The sequence below is a fragment of the Humulus lupulus genome, chromosome 9 (assembly GCF_963169125.1).
Source record: "Humulus lupulus chromosome 9, drHumLupu1.1, whole genome shotgun sequence".
NCBI classification, from domain to species: domain Eukaryota; kingdom Viridiplantae; phylum Streptophyta; class Magnoliopsida; order Rosales; family Cannabaceae; genus Humulus; species Humulus lupulus.
In genome coordinates, this window is record NC_084801.1 from 180,715,036 (window position 1) to 180,736,604 (window position 21,569).

The 21,569-nt window shown below is 32.4% G+C and overlaps 1 protein-coding gene across 1 annotated transcript; it reads left to right on the forward strand.

Annotated features, from left to right (window-relative positions):
• Positions 1-17,919: 17,919 nt before the first annotated feature.
• LOC133801382 (L-type lectin-domain containing receptor kinase IV.1-like) lies at positions 17,920-20,298 on the forward strand. The gene has a single exon (XM_062239570.1). It carries the CDS (start codon positions 18,034-18,036, stop codon positions 20,095-20,097), a length of 2,064 nt encoding a protein of 687 aa, XP_062095554.1. The 5' UTR covers positions 17,920-18,033; the 3' UTR covers positions 20,098-20,298.
• Positions 20,299-21,569: the final 1,271 nt, after the last annotated feature.

Here is a 21,569-nt window from a genome sequence, read left to right on the forward strand (position 1 = left end):
TTTAAAACTTAAAATAACTCTTTATTTTCTCTTTTAAACATTAAAGTACTGCTTAGTTTGGTCAAGTTATGATTATCCACTACAAAAGCTTAATCATAACTTTGTGAGTGTAACCCATTATTTTGGAGTTCATGACTTAACTTATGACATGCCGCCTTAGGGTCGGTCAAGCCTAAAATACATCATTAGTTCCTATCTTTGTAAGAAATATAACATTGCTATTGATATGTCTAGACACCGCCCTTAGGGGGACGAAAACAAAGCCATCATGAGGCGCTATTCATATCTCATGGTGTTATATTAATAATGGAGACCACGGGTTATGTTTGAGATATAAACCCTCTCCCACTCATTATTTTGAAATAAGTGTTTTTAACCTAATTAATTCCAAATTAATTATAACATCTTTAAACCTTATGAACATAATTAAAATTGGAAACAAAGCGAGTTTCTAGGTCCATATCCAATTTAAATTACCAATTATGTTCATAAACAATAAATGTTGAACTCCTTGGTCGTGGTGGTCAAGCGGCCACATATGTACACATCACCACCTAAGCTCTCCACTCAAGGCTGGGTGAGTTTTTCTTTCCCTTTACCTGCACCACATAGCACCCATGAGCCAAAGCCCAGCAAGAAAACACAATAATGCATACAAATATTATCAAATGATTATCATTATAATCACACAGAGCTTATAGCTTTGAACAGATGAGTGAATATCACTTTGTGGTTACGTTAACCATGAAGGAGCTTATAGCTCTAATCAGATGAGTGATTCAACACTTGAGATTCTGGTAAACCATAATGAGTGACTGACGAGCAGGTCACTAGCTTAAACAAATGAGTGACTGATGGGTAAGTCACTAGCTTAAACAAGTGAGTGACTGGTGGGTAAGTCACTAACTTATACAGATGAGTGACTGATGGATAAGTCACTAGCTTAGACAGATGAGTGACTGATGGGTAAGTCACTACGGGCTTGGCACCCATAGCCATGTGGCTAAACAGTCACCGAGGCTCGCTGGCCCTGACTCTAAATGTCTAGCCTTTGGCTAGACAAGCGCTTTTTAGTTTTCATCAAACTTGAGGTCAGTCCGGCAATAATGCTCATTTGAGTCATTCAATGCAGATGTCGATTAGATCTAATCTTTGTCGGCTTGCGTTAACACGCTAAGACTGTTCTTGACTTATGAGTCATTGCCATGTGACCAGTGCTCCATACCACTGCCGAACTTGACTAATGAGTCACAGCTTCACAGTTGATACTGACACAGTTGTCAATTCTGACTATTTATTCAGTGCCATACACAAGTGAGCAAGATTTGTTAAGCATTCGATATTCAATCCATATCCACATTTAAACAGTGCCTCATGAATAACCATGCATGTCACATATGGGGTGCAATTTTCTTACCCCTAATTCGAGCGAGAATTAACAAAAGAACGACCCTTGAGAACGATTTGTCTTTAAGTTCCTTAGCGGTCACCTAGTCATAACCAACGGGAGAAAGAAAAAGGTGTTTGAACGTAAGTTTCTTTCTGACAAGCTACTTCAAGCTTAAGTAACCTTAAATAAAACCTAATGCTCGAGGTCCCATAAACACCCCCGAGGAAAAAATAGTCAAAACTCCAAGGATTTCCTCCTGACCTCACTAACTCCTGATAACTCTTGAATAAAGAGTTATTTGTCATACTTTTAAGCTTATGATAAACAAAAAGAATAAGCTGAGTGATACTTTTTAATGGTTTCATTTCATTTTATTATCCATTTTTTTGGTCTTATCTTATCCTTTAGTCTTTTTGAAATATCTGAACATTTAATAGCAATTAGAGAGTTTTTACATGGTGCTCTTTGAAGAAAGCAAGAAAAGGCAAACAGATTTTTATTAGGTGTTGTTTGGGATAAAATATAGGGATTGTTGAAGACAGGAGCTTTTGCTGCAGCATTTGTCTAGCAAAAGAAGGAGGAATCAGCAACTCAAAAAAATGAGGTCATGTGGCATCATTTATCCAGCTGTAAAGGTGACTGACGTGGCAGAGTGGAAAAAGATATTAAATCAGCAGTTATTTTAGTAAGTGGGCCACGTGTGAGAGAAAGAAAGAGGGCAAAATGGAGAAATTAAAAGAAGGAAAAAGGAGAGGGTTGTACCCTAGCTAATTAAGGAAGAGGCAGCCTCCATTTTTTATAAGACTTAAGCCAGAAGTTTACTATACAAAACCAGAGAGAATATCAGATAAAAAACGCTAGGAAGAAATAGAAGAGAGGTCCAAGAAAGAAGGAGGCCCACCAAAGAAACTAAAGCATCATTTTGGATTTGTTTTTCTCTTCTTTCTAAACTCTATTGTATTAATTTCTGAGTTGGATTTTATCTGAATATTATGGGCTATTTGGATTATGAATTAATGTATATGAAATCAACCATGAACTAATTTCTTGGTGGCTTGAATTGTTGATGAACCCTATGTTATAATCTATCCATTTCTTGCACTTTATTTTAGTAAAATCTCCCTTGATCATTCAAGTGTGCTTAAATTGATTGCTTGTTGTTGTTTGGCCAGCAATGGCAAGTTATTTTAATTATATTTAATGCTGGAAAGGTTGAATGTAATAGGAAGAACTTGGATGACACAAGTCATAATCTAGGTTAGGTTATGTTAGTAATTAATATAGGGATATGTTAATTACCTTGTGTAACATATGAGAAGTGAACTGTGATTGCATTCTTAAATCTGATTTTACATAGGAATATGTTTAATTAGGTAGAAGAATTAAGGTCATAAGATTTGGGAAAGTTTTATGCATGTTAAATGAACTTTTTGTTATCCTGGGAGTTTTGCTAGAAAATTGCTGCAGCAATACGTTCGCAATATGTTCAGGAAAATAATATAGGGGGATTCAATGATTCAAGTCCATTTTAAAATTTATATATTTCTCTCAAGGTTCTTGTTCAGTTTACTTTGAGTAATTTTTACTTTCTTTTTATTGGGTTAATTTGGAAAATCAAAGGCATTCAAATTGTTCACTAGTGTAATTGTTTAGTAATTAATTTTTGCATTTAGTTTTAATTTGCAATCCCTATGGAGACGATCTTGAATATTTACTACTTTATTACTTGTTTTGTGACTGTGTACACTTGCACATTTTAATCGAATCAATTCTCACAACAACTCCCAATATATCATCAATTGATCATTCTCATTATCTAATATCTCAATAATTGACCCCGTTATGAAAAAACCGCTAACTTGCAATTTAAGACTGTCTCATGCCGAATAGCTCGAATATATCCACATAATAATGGGATCTCATCCATAAATCACAACATGCACCAAAATATACAAATATGCCCTCAACATGCCAAATTACCAAAATGTCATTATAATCAAACGTGGACTCACATGCATGCATTTAACATTATATTATAACATAATTCACATAAACAGGCATATAATCATTTAATGGCATAATAAAGCAATTATGGCCCTCCCGGCCTACTAATAATACAGCCATTAAACCGCATTAGGAATTTCAGGGCATTACAAATGCCTTACAATACATTTAAATAGATATACACAAGCGTAATCATAATCGTGCACATTTACAGGGCCGACGCCCAAATCAAGACCATGAACAGCATTCGGGCCAAGCCCTAATCATGCATCATATTCTGGGTGGAGTTTTCTTACCTTTGGTCCAAGTGCAAGCTACCAATGAACGACCCTTGAGTACGATCCCTGATCTGAGCCCCTAGTGATGACCTAGTCACAACCATGATAAAGAATCTTATCAATAACAAGTGAATCTAGGCTTCCGGACTGAGTCCTAGCCTCTGGGACATCGAATTCCACTAAACTGGGTAGTAGGATCGATCCCGAGTCCTTAAAGTTGAGTTCCCGCACCTAAAACCCCTCACGGGGTCCAAAACCTCTTAAGCGTCGCGGCCCCATGTCCCTGCGCCTCGGCCCGCCCCAAGTCAAAGGCTCAGCCTCCCATTTGACTAAACACACGTCGTGGTAGATGTAGTGTCTCAGAATTTTACTTTGCTAGATAGTAGTTTTCGTGGTTATTAGTTCAAGCCGGGATTTATTTGGAAACTCATAGAAATAGTTATGGATTTTACAAGTTTAACCTATAGTTTAGAAATATTGATTTTAACATAAGGTTTGATTAATATAGCTAGTCCTAGAAATGATATTTATTATAACCTAAGGTTTAGATAGAATAATTAAGAACGTGACACTTGTCCAAACATGTTTATTAATGATTTAAGAATTTTAGAAGAATAAATTAATAAGGGATAGATCTAGAAGGTCTAGAACCTTCCCTCACTTGTTAGGATTACGTTTTACCTAGTCAAAGTTGTTTAAACAAATTCAAAGTGTGCTGACGTTGTGCAAAAACATGTTTGATATATCAGCGTATGCTGATATATAGCAGTTATAGGAGCCGATATATCGCCTAAGGTTTATATGAAAAACAAGTCGACTTCGCACAAATGAAACCACGAAGGCTCGGGATATAGAGACAGGCGATATAACGCCTATAAGGGGCGATATATCGGCTGCCTTTCACATTTTTTAAACTTCGTGGAATCAAATTAGAAATAGCCCTCAACAACTTAGATTTGCTCCTGAATGTTTTTGACCGAGTTCTGGGCATCTGTTGAAAAGAAAATTCAAATTTATTCAATTAATATTTATTTATTTATTCTTTTTAAAAGGGGTTAGTTTCACTCCTTGAACTCTATAAATAGGACCTAGTACTAAGCCATTTCATTCATCATTCAAGCATTCTTCAGAGCCTCCAAGCTGCTAAGTTATTTTAGAGAGAAAACACTAGGGTTTTAGGTTAAAAGCTTTTCCAAAACTTATTTCAAAATTTTCTAATCTCATTTGTTAACACTAATGGCGGTTCCTACACTATTTAAGGGGTTCATATAAGATTTTGGTGAATTGATCACTCTTTATTCTCTCTCTCTCTTTCTAAAACCCCTATCTCTCTCTCTAACTCATCAAGATTACTAATTTTCTTTAAGAAAGCTTGACTTATTTGAAGACTAAGGCTTGTTAAACCTAATCTCATACTACCATTGTAGTGGTTTCAAGCAATCTCATATGAGAGACTAGGAATAGAGATTTTTGGACAACAATTGTAATTGTGTCAAACATTTTCGCCATCTTCATTGTTTCACATAGAATCACAACAACTAGGGTTTTCACCAGAAAGGTCATTTCTTCCTCTTACTCTAATTTGTATTTTTCTTCCATCAAGTCTATTATTATATTTAGGGCTAGCAATTTTTGACACTATACGATGACACGACTTAAAAACGACACGAAATAAATGGGTTTAGGTGACGAGTGTAATAATCGTGCGTGTTCGTGTTTGAGTTTTTGATACATTTAATAATTGTGACGTGTTCGTGTTTACTCTAATTGTGGCGTGTCATAATCGTGTTGACACGTTTAATAATCGTGTTATGTCATAATTATGTCAACATGATAACACGAATAATTATTATAGGTTTCAATTTTTTTTATATAAATATGAATAATTGTGTCAATTTCATGTTGTATCATGACACATTAATCGTGTCATAATCGTGTTATCGCATTGTGTCGTATAACATGCTAAAATAATAGTGTCGTGTTCGTGTTTTCGACACGTTTAATATTCGTGTCGTATTTTTGTTTACCTTAATTGTGTTGTGTTATAATCGTGTTGATACGGACATGACACGAATTGTCAGCCCATGTTATATTGTGATTAGTTCTCATAAATTGCAATATACATTTGTGTTATAAGCTATAGTGACAACAAATAATTTATGCAATTGAATGTCTTGTGTGTTATTTTATTTTTAGTTGTTGTTTTTTACTCTTTTGAGACTTAATGGTTGTGTAATTATATTAGCTATTTAACAATATTATTTTATTTTTTAGTATCAAACTTGTAATGTTGATCAAATGAACGATGATGTTTAAACTTTTATTTGATTTTGTATGTTCACTACAACAAAATAGGCATTTAATGGCTATATGGGGGAGACATTGTAGACATTTGATGTCTCCCCCCAGGGGAGACGTTGTTGCAGGGGCCATCTAAAGTGGCCCTATGACGTCTCCCATGGGGAGACTTTGTAGACTTTCAACGTCTCCCCATGGGAGACGTCATAGGGTGTACGTGTACAACATATGACGTCTCCCATGGGGAGACGTTGAAAGTCTACAAAGTCTCCCCATGGGAGACGTCATAGGTACCTACAACGTCTCCCATGGGGAGACTTTGTAGACTTTCAACGTCTCCCCATGGGAGACGTCATATGTTTTTGTATTTTTTTTTTTTAAATTAAATAATTATTTTCAGTATATTAATTAATAGAATTAAATATATTAATTTTTTTTTAAAATAGAATTAAATATATTAATTTAAAAATCTAAATTATATACAAATTTAAATTTTGAATTTTCATTAATAAAACCGAAATGTGTATATCTAATATGTTTTTGCTAGCTAAATATACAAAATTGTAATATTTGTTGTTAAACATACAAAATTAACAAATATTACACTAGCTAGCTAAACATATAATAAGAAAGAAAAAGTAAAAGTAAATGACAAAAACCTAATATGTTGGACGATGACTTTGAATTATCGGTAGCATATGGTTCGCCCAGTGTTGTCGCATTTCATTAATCTGTGCTTGTGTATATGGCGTAGTGTTTAGCTACAAAAAATACAAATTAAAATATATTAGTTAATCAATTATTTGATTATATATAATTTAATAATAAATAAATTGTTAATTTTGTATAAATTTATATACATACCTCTTTCTTCAAGTAACGTCCAGGTCGTGAATGTTCAATGTAATCCTTGAACATTCTCATCACATAATATCCACATGCCACATTGTCTGGTTGGTGCGGACACTAATATTTAAATAAAATATCAAGCAATTAATATAAAAAATATCAGTAAAATTCAAGTATAATTAAAGTCGTAGTTACTTACTTTCGGTTGCACAATTTCTATATTATTTGGAATCTCGGGAGGTTTTGGTAGACTGGTCAGAAAAAGGTTGAAAGCATTGACTATTACTGCCACAATTTCTTCACGGTTTTCCAGTTCTGAGTTCACCGGATCACAACAACAAACGTAATATGCATATGGGGCCAATATAATCAACATCCAATGATCACTGCACAAGAAAAACAATATTTGGTATAAGTCTCCAACGCAAATGTTATAAGGACTAAGTATTTGGCAGTAACAAATTTTTGAACTTACCCATGGTTCCAGGGGACAATCATAAGTTGCTCACTTGATCTTAATTGATGACAACGCTTGAACAGACCTTGAACACGCTCTTCAAATGAACTTCCTTTAGTGGCTACAACATTAGGATTGACAAATAAAAACTTATTTTGGCACCCTTGTTCTACCAAAAAATTGTATAACAACCTATTAAAAAAAGAGTAATAGTCAAAAATATAATTTAGGAAATTTGTTGTTAAAATAAATCAAATAAGAAATGTTAAGTCAAAAAATTGTGAGATACCTTATGTAGCAAACGACAACTCCTTGTCCAATCTTTTCCATTCGAATAAATTGAAGTATGTCCTCTTTGCATATGTAAAGACTTGAAATATCCTGACCGAATACATCCTCATCTATGCCTGGATTGACACAGTCATCGTCATTCCAACGAGATATAATATTGTATATCTGTTCCAAAGGACTGGTGTCTTGTGTCAGAGGATCACTCAAACGTTGTATTCTTTCTTGGGGTCGTTGTGTTGAAGGAGCAATTGGTCGTTCTGATATGTTATTACTTCTAGAACAAGTCTGTAAAATAATATTAATAATTAGAAAATTTACAAACAAATTGAAATATATAATAACAAATATGATTATATAAACATGATACATCACCTGTTCATGTATATCATCAGATACGATGACCAATTCCTTAGGCCATGATATAGGATGCCCAATAGCCTGAATGACTATGTACATATGCTGATCAGGTTTTCCATAAGGAAGAGGTGTCGCCGGCTTAATAGCGTCAGTAATCACCACTTGGTAGTTGTTACCCAACTCTTTGTCAATGAGCTTGCCTGATGCAACAATATTGGATAGAGAACCAATGGCTAACTGACAACTAGGTACCTGCACATTACAATAAGTAGCATTATGTATATATGTGTGTATGCATGTACATACATAGTCATTTTCAACTATCAAATTGAAATTACCTCAGTCACAAATGGTACTGGTGGTTCAGGCTGATAGTAAGATGGTGCTGGTGGGTCGGGCACATAGCAAGATGGCCCTGGAGGGTCGGGCACATAGTAAGATGGTGCTTGTGGGTCGGGCACATAGTAAGATGGTCCCGGTGGGGTTGGAACTACTGGTGGGACTCCAATATTGGATCCTGAACCACTCTGTTGGGCCATGAAAGATCTCAACATTTCCTCTTGTTTACGAAAACGCTCTTCTAGACGCGCTTCTTGTTGACGATGTCGTTCTTCTTGTTGACGAAGTCTTTCCTCAAACTCATTTCTCATAGCGCTAGCCGAAACCGTGTCTTTCGATTTCCCTTTCATTTTGGTAGGTTTCGGAGTATCCCAAAATAATGCAGGGGACACACCGAAACCTTTAGCCCGAACACGCCCTCGTGGCTCGGGGGTGCCCAATGCCCTCGCCAACACATCATCAGGGCCTTGGGGTTCCCATTGACCCTCCTCAATGAGTTTTCGATAATGAGCCTGTATAATAAAAGTAATTTATATAAGTTAGTTATATTAAAATAAATAGATTATATAAGTTCAATATATATATAAAAACTTACAATGTTTTTTTGAACCTCAGCTGCCTCTCCAATAAGTTCTCCTTCTTTATTCTTCGGTCGACCCATCGTCCATAAATCAGCTCTATCAATATCAGATAATTGTTGCCCAGTTTGTTGTTGAAGCATCTCTTCCACACGCACGTAACCTCCTCTAGATAGGTTGTGGTTGTATTTGTTCATTCTTCGATATTCTTGCATTTGTAACCTCTTATCTTTCCACTCTGGTGTTAATCTTGAGTTGACAAATTCTAACCATTGCTCATCTGTAATGATCTCCTCAAATCCAAATGGTTTCCTAGGGGGAAACTCATCTGGTCTTTTCTCTAAAGCATTAAAGATGTGCTTCCTTGTCGTGTCAGTCTTCCATTGTCTGAACATCTTTGCTGCGTCTTTCATTGTCTGCTTTTTTGAGCTATATTCCAACTGAAAAGTTTTCTGCAAGTTTGAAATAATAATCATATTAAATCACACATTTTAAAATCTTTAAGTAAAATAGAATAATTAAATCATACCTTCATTAAATCCCATATATGAGTTTTGTTCTCCACTGGAACTTCGTTCCAGGAGTTACAGGTGATGGGCACAATAGTCCTCACCATAGAACCCAACGCTGAAGATCGATTACTTCTTGCAGTACCTATTACTTGACCATACTCATTGAACTTTACAGGTATAAGATTTCCTTCACTTCTATTCTTAATCAATTTATTCATCCATGTGCGTCCTCGCACATTTTTATCATCTGTAATCTCTGCCTCAGTATCAGGATTTTGTTGAGGATTTTCCTCCTCATCACTATCACCAAAAGGATCTGACATCTGTGAAACATAAAAATCAATATGATAAGTTATATATATAGAAAAAAATGACAAACAAAAACATATCATAAACAAACCAAAATCATTTTTGCAATAATGGCAAACATAATTATATTATACCTCACATCAGGTTATCAATCCATAAACCTTCACCATTATCACGTAAACAAACACCATCATCATCAATTTCATCATTACATATTGGTGAAGTGAATATGATTGATTCTTCTTCAATAGGTATATCATGCAAATCACCATCTTTGGTATTCCATTCTTTTGTTGGCGTTGTAAGCACAATTGACCATTGGTTGTCTGAAGGATCATTCACATAAAACACTTGTTTTGCTTGTGCAGCCATTATAAATCTGTCAGATTTGTGCCCTAGTCGATTTAGGTTTACCAATGTGAAACCAAAATCTTCATATATTATACCACTGTCACTCTTCACCCAATCACAAAAGAAAACAGGTATGCGAGTTGTGATATAATCTAACTCCCAAATTTCTTTAATTACTCCATAGAAAGTCATATCACTTTGAACAGGATTTTTGTCTTTCGCACTGGATATTTGCATAGTTCTAGCGACAAGACTAACACCACTATTTGCTTCATAAAATGAAGTTGGCATTTCATTACACTCCGGCAACAAATCATTCAAAAAACAAAGTAGATCAGTCATTCCTTTATCACTCCAACCGTGTTTAGCTTTCAAATTGTACAACCTAAGGAGTGCGGATAACTTTGTAAATTTTTTACAACCGGGGTAAATCGGTTTCTCAGCATCACTAAGTAGTGTCTCAAACTTATCTGGGTCTACTCCAGATCCATAATGTGCGTCATCAATCATATCATCTAATGCATCGCAATTCTCCTCTACTATATGCCTCCTTACTTCATTGGGTCTACTTGGTGGAGTTGGCACGACATGCATTCTCTCCCCATGCATATACCAAACCGTGTAACTTTTGTCGATTCCATTGAAAAATAAGTGTTGTTTGATCTTACTAAGATCCATTTTCCTTACATTTCCACACTTAATACATGGGCAACGAGTAAATTTTAGGTCTTTCACATTCTCCGAACAAAATCTTAAGAATAAATCGACCCCGTTTTTATATTCCACGGATAACCTATTCGCTGACATCCATTTTCTATCCATATCTTCTCCTATGTCTATGAAAAATTAAACAATAAAAATTACATAAGCACATGGTCGAGTGTATGAAAAATTGGGCAGCATTTCTTCTATATTTGCAACCTAGCCATCAGTCAATCTTATCAAATCCAATCAAATAAGCACAACACAATTCAAATATAATATTAGAATACATAATTCTAGACAAAATCGGACAGCATTTCCCCTATAATATTGATCTAACCATCTGTTAACAACAAGTCAAAAAATTCAAACAGCACACAATAAGTTTCTTCCTTATAGCTCAACAGCACACAAACAAATTTTCCAGAACCTACTTCACTAAAACACACAGTTCTCAACCTTCTGTTATCACCGCAACACACAATTTTAATCTCAGAACCTACTTCACTATGGATGAATATTTAAGATATTCAAACTCTTCTAACAAAAATTTAATAATACTAAAACGAGAGATAAGATAATGTACGTACCTCTTGCAATTAATAGTCCTAGCTAGAAAATTTACTTCACTTTGCAATGCACTTTGCTATTAAATTCACAACCAAAAAAATTGAATTAATTAATAAATAAGAAATTACTAAACAAATATCACTAAATAATTGGATTAACAATAACTTATTCTTGCAATTTTAGAAACTTAAAAACCTCAAATGTGTTATTGAAATAGAAATTTTGAGGCAAAAATCTCTTTAGTTAAAACCACAACCTACAAAATTAAATTAATTAATAAATAGAATATTACTAAATAAATAAAAAAACATAATATATATAATCAACCTACTTCAATGTTAATAAAATATTTAAAATATATTTATACAAATATATATAATTTTTTAATTAAATAATAATATAAATTAAAAAAATCATAAACATAAATATTTGAATTACTTATATCTATACATGCAATTTAGTATGTAAATTAAAATTAAATTATTTTCCTTATTTTAGATATATATATATATATTAATACTTAATCAACCTAAAAAATTAATTAAAAAATCTACAATTTTCGGATTAAATAGTAAAAAAAATTAAAAAACAGTAAATAATGTGGTATAATATCAATATCACAATTCTTAATGTCAAATTTTCACTAAAATTATTTTTCAAACTTTAAATAAATATTTCTAATATCCTAAAATTACCCAAAACCGCACTATTCACAAATACCCTAAAATCCCATCATTAACCCACTATATTTAAAGAAAATAAATAAAAAACATTATTCTTACTATTATACAGTAATTAAATCTTAAAAACATACCTAAAAGTAATTTTTGTTGATGAAAATCAACCAAAAACGGAAGTCAAAATCGCCCAAAATCGCCTTGAAATCGCCTCTTTCCGCCTCTGGTTCGTGTGCTCGGGGAAGAAGAAGAGTGAGGAGGTTATATAAAAGGGAAGCCTCCAACGTCTCCCCTGGGAAGACGTGCACACTTCCAACGTCTCCCCTGGGAAGACGTGCCACATCGGACGTCTTCCCAGGGGAGACGTTGGAAGTGTGCACGTCTTCCCAGGGGAGACGTTGGAAGTGTGCACGTCTTCCCAAGGGAGACGTTGGAAGTGTGCACGTCTTCCCAGGGGAGACGTTGGAAGTGTGCACGTCTTCCCAAGGGAGACGTTGGAAGTGTACACGTCTTCCCTGGGGAGACGTTAGAAGCCTAAAATTGTCAGATTTATATATATTTAATTATTTTATTTCGATTTTTAATTAATTATAAATAACGTCTCCCACTATTTTTAATGACTTACACACTTAGTCATAAGCAATAACTTTTGATGACTTGCACACTTAGACTTTAAATATCCCTGATTAATTTTAATGTCTTACAAATTGGTGTAAGTCATCATAGATAGTCATTAAAAGTGAAAATTGTTGTAGTGGTTGTTAAGCTAATGTCAAAAAACAAGTTTAAATTTGAAATCTAATTGAAATAATTGAACCAATCCAATTACTTATTAGGTTGGATTGTATTTTGAAGCTAAAGTGGATTAGATTGGATGATGATTTCTAACATCCAACTTTTAATTAGATTGGATTGGTTTGGGACAAATAAGTTGGATCGAATCAGATGTCCACCCATACTCAAGTGGGGTCTTACTGCGACCGTATCTTTGTCTAGAGCTCGCCAAGAATACTCAAGTACCCCTAACAACAAGCCCTTGACTGACTGTACAAGTGTGACGTGCAGTCTAGTGATGTTTTATATGTACATGTGTCAATGTATAATTGGAGAGATATTTCCCAAACACAATAAACCTAAAAAAAGAACTTGGAATCTCCACTTAGTTTGTAACATATATTTCTATAGATAACTCTAATTTATATTAAATTCGACTGAATTATTTTATATTTTCGTAGGTTTTGTTTTTGAAAGGTTATTTTCATAATTTTCTAATAAAGTACTGTGGAAATTTTATATCCAAATATATTGGGTGTTGGAAAGTCACTTTGTAATTGAAATTGTGTGTAATTCGGAATAATTACTAAACTTAACGTGTTTGTCTAACTATGTAATTACATAATAACAATGTAATTGGAAGTAATTGAGGGGTCTCAATTACACTCTCCAATTTTCATAGCCCCACATGAGAATTGGATGCAATTACTAAATTCTATTAATTTGAAATAATATTTATTACATAATTTTTTTTGTTGTGTAATTACTAACTGTTTTACTAAATATAATAATAGAAATTCATAAATAATTACTATTTGACATCTAAACACACATAGTACTATAAAAAAAATGTAAATACTAGGATTACATATTCTAGTAATTACAATGTTACTTCCCAACTAAACCTTAAAGTAAATTATTCAAGAATTTTTGTTATGGCTGTCACCATGGAGAATTTTTATAATAATGTGACATTGTACATTAGATGCATTTATTGATTGACTTGTTGATTGTTGGAAACCATATGAGAAATTATAATAAGATGTTGACAAATAATTTAAGAGATTATAATAAAACCTTATTAATCAATATGCAAATGATTACAAGGATTTATGCTATTTGTTAAACTTTCTTTTTCATCAAATACTATTTCTGACTTTCATTTTTTAAATTTCTAAGTTATCTATTTATTCAAATGAAATAAAATAAAATTGCAAAATTATTTAGTCAAACTCTATATATGTATAATGCTCAAATATAAATAATGAATAAAATTATAATTATAATTTTTCATTACTAACATTATCTAAAAGAAATATCGTTAAAAAAAAGGGGAGAAAAAAAATTATATGTTTCTTGAGAAAAAATCAATTAATAATAGTTCATAATAAAATAGTTCTAATTATACATATATATATATTTATATTTATAATTGTAATAGATCATACGTATATATTATTTTTCAAAAGAAAAATGAACCAATTTTTTCAATGTGTTTATTCTTCTTTCGAAATTTAAAATTTTGTCTCTTCTAGCATACTAAGTAACAGAAGTGCTTCTTAATATACCAAAAGTAGAATGGCAAGAAAAAATGCCTAGTTTAAGCTATGTTTTCTAAGCTTCCGATGATGCCTCTAGTGATCTTGACCTTTGTTCATTTCATCATAAGAAAGAGAAAATTTGCAAAGCTAATTAAAGATTGGGAGCTGGAATATGGACCCCAAAGGCATAAATACAAAGATTTGTATATGGCTAAGAAGGATTTAAAGATTTATTGAGCACCGGAGGATTTGGTAGAGAGTCAGTCTATAACTACAAAAGGAGTATAACCAGTTCAAATTAAATTGAGATGGTTGTGAAAAAAAGTCTCTCTAGAGTTAATTGTGTGAAAGCCACAAAAAAGATTTTAATTTTCAAGGAATGTTTTCAATTTATTAGTTAGCCATGTCAACATAGTTAATGTCCCAACTTTTCTATCACAAATAATAAGATAGATTTAAGTTGTAGTTTGATGTAGCACTGTGGGGAAAAGATAATTTAAAATATATCTTCCAATTTAGCTTTTTGCACAATTATTCAAAATTTAGGAATAAAGACACTAAAACATAAAAAAAAAAAAAATCAACAGAAATAATACATTTTCGAATGGTTATGATTAATTCAGTAATTAATTAAAACTATTTAATTAGGGACGCGTAACCTAATACTAATTTGATCCTATATTATTTATTTAAAATATTTTGTTTTCTTATAAAGTATTAATTAGGATTTATTTTATTTTAAAAATAAATTTAATCATTATTACTAATTATTATATTATAATCTTTTTAATTCTTGCAAAATTGGAGATGACAATTTTACAACATGCAGTAATATTCTAAGAAATTATATATGCAGAAAGATACAGAAGAAAAAAAAACAAGGAGCATCAACAATAAAGAAATGAGAAGAAATTAATGGGGAGTCTAAGTCATACATGTTATTCCTAAGAAGATTCATGGCAACTAAACCAAATTGATATGAAATGATATGATACATAGAAGAAGACAAGAATAAAGAGCTAGGTAGCAATGGTGGAATCAAATAATTAAGCCAACATATATCAACTTGAACTTCTTTTAAACAATAGTTTAGTAGCTTCAAGACTTAATATGATAAGAATAATCTAAGACTTAAAAGAAATACTAGGTAAAGGAGGAAATCAGTAATTGCAATCAAAATAAGGGTTTATATTTTTTTAGACTCTGTGTTTTGTCTCATTACCTGTTTGGACCTTGTGTTTTGACAAATTATTTTTTAGACCTTATGTTTTGTAAAATAGTTCAAATAGACCCCTAAACATGATTTTGATGAACAAAAAATTGAATATAAAAACACAGTTCTTAGGCAGAATAATTGAATTTTTTTTCTGAGTTGTTAGTTTGATGAATTATTTGTGATTTTAGTTCAAAAAACTTTGATAATCAAAATTGGGTTTAGGAGTCTATTTGAACTATTTTAGAAAACACAAGATCCAAAAAATAATTTGTTAAAACATAGGGTCTAAATAACTAATGAGGCAAAACACGAAGTCTAAAAAGATATAAATACAAATGCATAAAAACACAGGGTCTAAAAATATTTATAAAGGAATAAAAACACAGATTCTAAAAAATCATAAATACAAATACATATTTGAATACAAAGACATATGTTTGAATACAAAGACATATGCAACATATATTACTTACTTTCCATCTTATTTGTTAATTGGAAATACATTTATCTCTCTTTCTTTTTTTTTTAACTTGGCCACATGGCCAAGAATACAATTAAAAAGATATAAATTTTTAATAAAATTAGTATTTATCTTATGGTATAAGTATTAATTATTTAAGGTTAAATATTAAAAATTCAAAGAGGACTAAAATATAAAATATAAAATATTAATTACATAAATTATAATTATATAATGATTATTTTAATTTTTAATGGTAATTAATTTAATTCTTAATGAAAACCTACCTATTGATAACTTGTTACAACCTCCTATGCCATACCACTAAAAATGCAACCATTACATAACCAATACTTATATGATCCCAAAAATGGGACTACATCCAAAACCTTTGTTTATCTTCACCCTAGCCCTAGCCCTAGCCCTAGCCCTAGCCCTAGCTTTTTTTCCCATCTCCATTACATCTCTTAATTGTTCAAACTAGTTAATCTAGGGTGCTTGGTGAGAAGGTAGAAAATGAGAGACAAAAATTAGTTTTTTTAATTTTAATGATAAAGTAAGCTTTTGTTTTAATTTAAAATTTATGTTGTTTTAGTTTTAGTTTTGGTGTTAATTTTAATTTTAATTAAAGGAAATTGTTGTAGATTTTTGTTTCTTAATTAAAAATATTGAATTGGTTTTAATTATTACAATATCAATTTTTATTATATATTAAATATGTGTCACATGTGACTATAACATTAATTGTGTCTACCCAACCCATGTGTGCAAATAGAAGTTCTATTTTGGCAACATTAAATATTTTTGCAGTAAAAATTAGATATAAAAGTACATGTTTTTTTTAAAAAAAAAAACATTGAGGATTTTAATTACCATTTATTTTTTTTTATTTATCTGAAATTATTTTAAAAAATTTATTTAAATCAAAGTCTTTGGTTTTTTTTCAAAAAAATAATTCAAATTTTCTTAGTTGGACTGTCTCTTTCATGTATATGAAACGGTGGCGACAATTAGGAATACGTGGGTGGCTTGAAATGACATCAACTATACATGTAGACCCTTTGTGACCTTCATAGCCCACCAAGCCGCCTCCATATGAATTAGTGGTTAAATCTGCAAATAATGAAATTACGTTGAAGAGGAAGATCCAAACGAATCTCACGCGTTTGACAAATTATGACAACAACAATAATTAATAATAATAATAGTTTAGACTATTTTGTAAATGTGTTTTGTTGTACTAACAAATAATTTTTTTTATCGTGTGTTTTGTAAAATAATTCAACTAGAATTTTAAAATCAAATTTAATGAATAAAAAAGTGAATATAACAATACATCTGTTAAGCAGAATAGTTGAACTTTTGTTCTGAAGTGTTAGTTTGATAATTTATTTGTAATTTTATTTTAAAAAACTTCCATCAAAATCAAATTTTTGAGGCCTATTTGAATAATTTTATAAAATATAGAGTCTAAAAAATAATTTATCAAAATAGTCCAAACAAGTAATAGGACAAAATATAATGTCTAAAATAGTATAATTCCTACTAATAATAATAAACTCAATCCATGGGATGAATTTTTAAAAAATTAGTTGCAATTTAAAATTTTGAAAGAGTACAATTATATTTATATTTACAAATCGCAATAATAAAATAAAAAATCTCGATGTAATAATAAAATTGTGCTATTTGTCAAAAAAAAAAAAAGTGCTAGATAATTTGCCTAATTTAATATTATTTAAAAAAAACGAGATAAAACGAAAGACACATTAAACCTAAAAAGAAATTCGAATCTCCATTTAGTGACTAACATATATATATAGATAAGTCTAATTTATATTAAATTCCATTAAATTATTTTATATTTTCTTAATATTCTAAACTATTGTGGGGACTTTACATGTCAAGTGCTGAGAAGAATATTAGAAAAATCAATCAAGCATTCTTCTACGTGTCACACTCTAATCCCTCACAAACTTTAAATCAAGTAAACAAAGACTAGAATTTAGTAATGAAACTGAAAGGGCATACTATGACAAAAGTAGAATCGTAAGGAACAAGCGAATATAGCTCAAGGGCCATGTTTTCTAAGCTTCCGACGTTGCTTCTCTTACTATTCCTAACCATGACAGTAGTACCAGCATCATCCCAAGATAACCATGGTCATCTTAGTTTCGTCTTCAATGGATTCAAGTCAGGCGACCTGGACCTCGATGGCTTAGCTCAAATCACCTCAAATGGCCTGTTGAGGCTCACAAACGACACAAAACAGAAAGCGGGTCATGCTTTCCTTCCCAAACCAGTCACCTTCAAGGCCACCCCAAACGGCACCGTTTCTTCCTTCTCCACCACATTCGTCTTCGCCATCAGACCGGAGTACGCTACTTTGAGCGGCCACGGCATCGTATTCGTGATAGCTCCGATGAGGAGTCTGCCCGGAGCTCTTCCGAGCCAGTACCTTGGCCTATTTAACGGATCCAACAATGGCAACTCAACCAACAGAGTCGTCGGCGTCGAGCTCGATACGATTCAAAGTACAGAGTTCAAAGACATCGACGCCAATCACGTGGGGATTGACATTAATGGTTTAACCTCGGTTAAAGCTGAACCGGCGAGGTATTTCGACGAAAAAAAAGGTGGGTTTACGAACTTATCTCTTATAAGTGGTAAACCGATGAAAGTATGGGTCGAATATGACGCTGTTAAGAAGCAGATGAGCGTCACTTTAGCTCCGGCCAAAGCCGTTAAACCTCAGAAACCGCTTTTGAGTTTGACCATAGATCTTTCACCGATCATAAAGGATACCATGTACATAGGTTTTTCTTCCGCAACAGGCTCTGTTATTAGCAATCACTATGTTCTGGGTTGGAGCTTCAAGATTAACGGCGAAGCTCAAGAGCTTGACTTCTCCAAACTCCCGAAGCTGCCTCGAGTCGGACCCAAACCAAAATCCAAGCTTTTGACAATTGGGTTACCGATGATATGTTCGAGCTTGGTGGCTCTAGTGATCTTTAGTTTAGTTCATTACATCAGAAGAAAGAGAAAATTTGCAGAGTTAATTGAAGATTGGGAGTCCGAGTATGGAACCCATAGGTATAAATACAAAGACTTGTATATGGCCACAAAGGGTTTCAAGGACAAAGAATTATTGGGTAGCGGAGGATTTGGTAGAGTCTATAAAGGAGTATTACCCTCCAAAACAGAGATCGCTGTGAAAAGAGTCTCTCACGAATCAAGACAGGGTATGAAAGAATTTGTGGCTGAAATTGCTAGTCTTGGTCGGCTTCGGCACCGGAATATTGTACCCCTTTCGGGCTATTGTCGCCGGAAAGGTGAGCTTCTTTTAGTCTACGATTACATGCCCAATGGCAGCCTAGACAAGTACCTACACGACAACCCAAAAACGATACTAAATTGGAACCAAAGATTTTGGATCATAAAGGGAGTTGCCTCGGGTCTATGCTACCTCCACCATCAATGGGAACAAGTCGTCATCCACCGTGACGTGAAAGCCAGCAACGTGCTGCTTGACGGCGAGTTAAACGGCCGGTTAGGAGACTTCGGTTTAGCTAGATTGTATGACCATGGAACCGATCCTCAAACAACCCATGTCGTTGGAACACTCGGGTACCTCGCCCCGGAGCATACTCGAACCGGAAAGGCCACAACGAACGCCGACGTTTACTCATTCGGAGCTTTCCTGCTAGAAGTGGCATGCGGACGACGGCCCATTGAAGCGAGAGGAACTGAGACGGGGGAGGAGCTGATTTTGGTGGACTGGGTTTTCTCGTGTTGGTGCGAAGGAAAGATTATCGAGGCCATGGATTCGAATCTGATAGAATCTGATTTGACCAAAGCTGGATTCGTATCAGAAGAGGAAGTAGAGTTGGTATTGAAACTGGGGTTGTTGTGTTCACATTCGGAGCCGAGGATGAGACCGAGCATGAGGCAAGTGGTGTCTTATTTGGAGAGAGATATGCCATTGCCGGAGCTGTCGAAGATGGGGCTGACGGCGGCGGGGTTGACTTTCGCTCATAAAGAAGGGTTCGATGATTTTGCAATGTCGTATCCGTCTTCTATGGCGTTTTTCTCTCACGCTTCGTCGTCTTCTGTGGCCGAGTCACTCCTGTCTGGTGGGCGCTGAGCTGAATCAGAGTTCTGAGTTCTGAGTTCTAAGACGTGAAATGTGCAGTGTGTCAATTGGGTTTCTTTTTGTTATTATTATTATTAGTTTTTGCTGTATTGTTAGTAATATATTTTGTTTTTGTTATGCATGAAATTTGGAAAATTATATTTATTACTAAATAAATACAATCATATTATCTGCTATCAGTTTTAAAGAGAATTTGCCACAAATGTCGTTAATCTTATATAAAAGCTGCACTTAATTTTTTTATTTTATTTTAGTTTACAGCGAAAGTCTTTTTGTTATAAATCTAGTGTATTATTGGTAGCCCATATTATCGGTCAATTATTTTATATAAATAATAGTATTCTTAGCCACCGTATCTATATTTTTTGTACTCTGGATTTTTTTTTTCTATTATCTGTTTGAATTTTATATTTTGATAAATTATTTTTTGGATCTTATATTTTGTAAACTGGTTAAAATAGAACTTTAAATCTGATTTTGGTCAATATTTTCTCAACTAAAATCATAAATAATTTACCAAACTAACAATTCAGAACAAAAATAAAATCATTCTGCTTAAAAATTGTGTTGTTATATTCAATTTTTTCTTCATCAAAATTGAGTTTATGATTCTATTTTAACCATTTTACAAAACATAAGATCTTTATGGACATATAAGGATATATTTTAAATTAAAAAGAATATATTTTAAATTAGTAGATTCTGCAACAAGAAGCTTGGTCTTACAAATACAACGCACTCCTTGGATCGACATATGGGATGTCTTGATCCCAATTATATTTTCATGATAATGTTTGGTGTACAGTGAACCTCTTGCATATTCTTAATAATTTCTTAATAATTTACCATGTCAAAAATAAAATTTAAATAGTTTATTGTACATGTATTTTTTTCTTCAATTTTATACAATTCGCGTGGTTCTTTATAAAAAAAAAATTTACATCATGTAAAAAGAAAATTATGTTTTGTATGGATTATTTTAGTCCATTACATGTTTAGATCTTTTATTTTTAAAAATTAACTTTTAAAACTCATGTGTTTATCAAAATGTTAAAAATCAGAATAGATATGTAGATTATTTAAACCTATGTATTTTGGTTAATTACCTATTTTAACCTCTTATTTTAAAAAATTAACTTTTAAACCCCGTATTATATCAAAAAATTAAAAAAAAATTATGAAAAGTCTAAATTATATGTATATATATAGATAAATTCATATTTTGTGTAAGAGATCATATCATTTTACACCCTATATTTTAGCCAATTACTCTTTAGATATTTTATTTTTTAAAATTAACTTTCAGACTTTGTGTTTTGTCAAAATGTTAAAAATCAAAATATATATATAATTACCAATTTGAATCATTTATTTTTAAAAATTAACTTTTTTTTACCTTAATTAATTAATAATCATAAATAAGTTAAATAGAATAAAAAATATGAGAATAAAAATACATTAAT

Excerpts from the sequence above, each read along its gene's own strand:
- LOC133801382 (XM_062239570.1), top strand. The coding sequence starts at position 18,034 with ATGTTTTCTAAGCTTCCGACGTTGCTTCTCTTACTATTCCTAACCATG.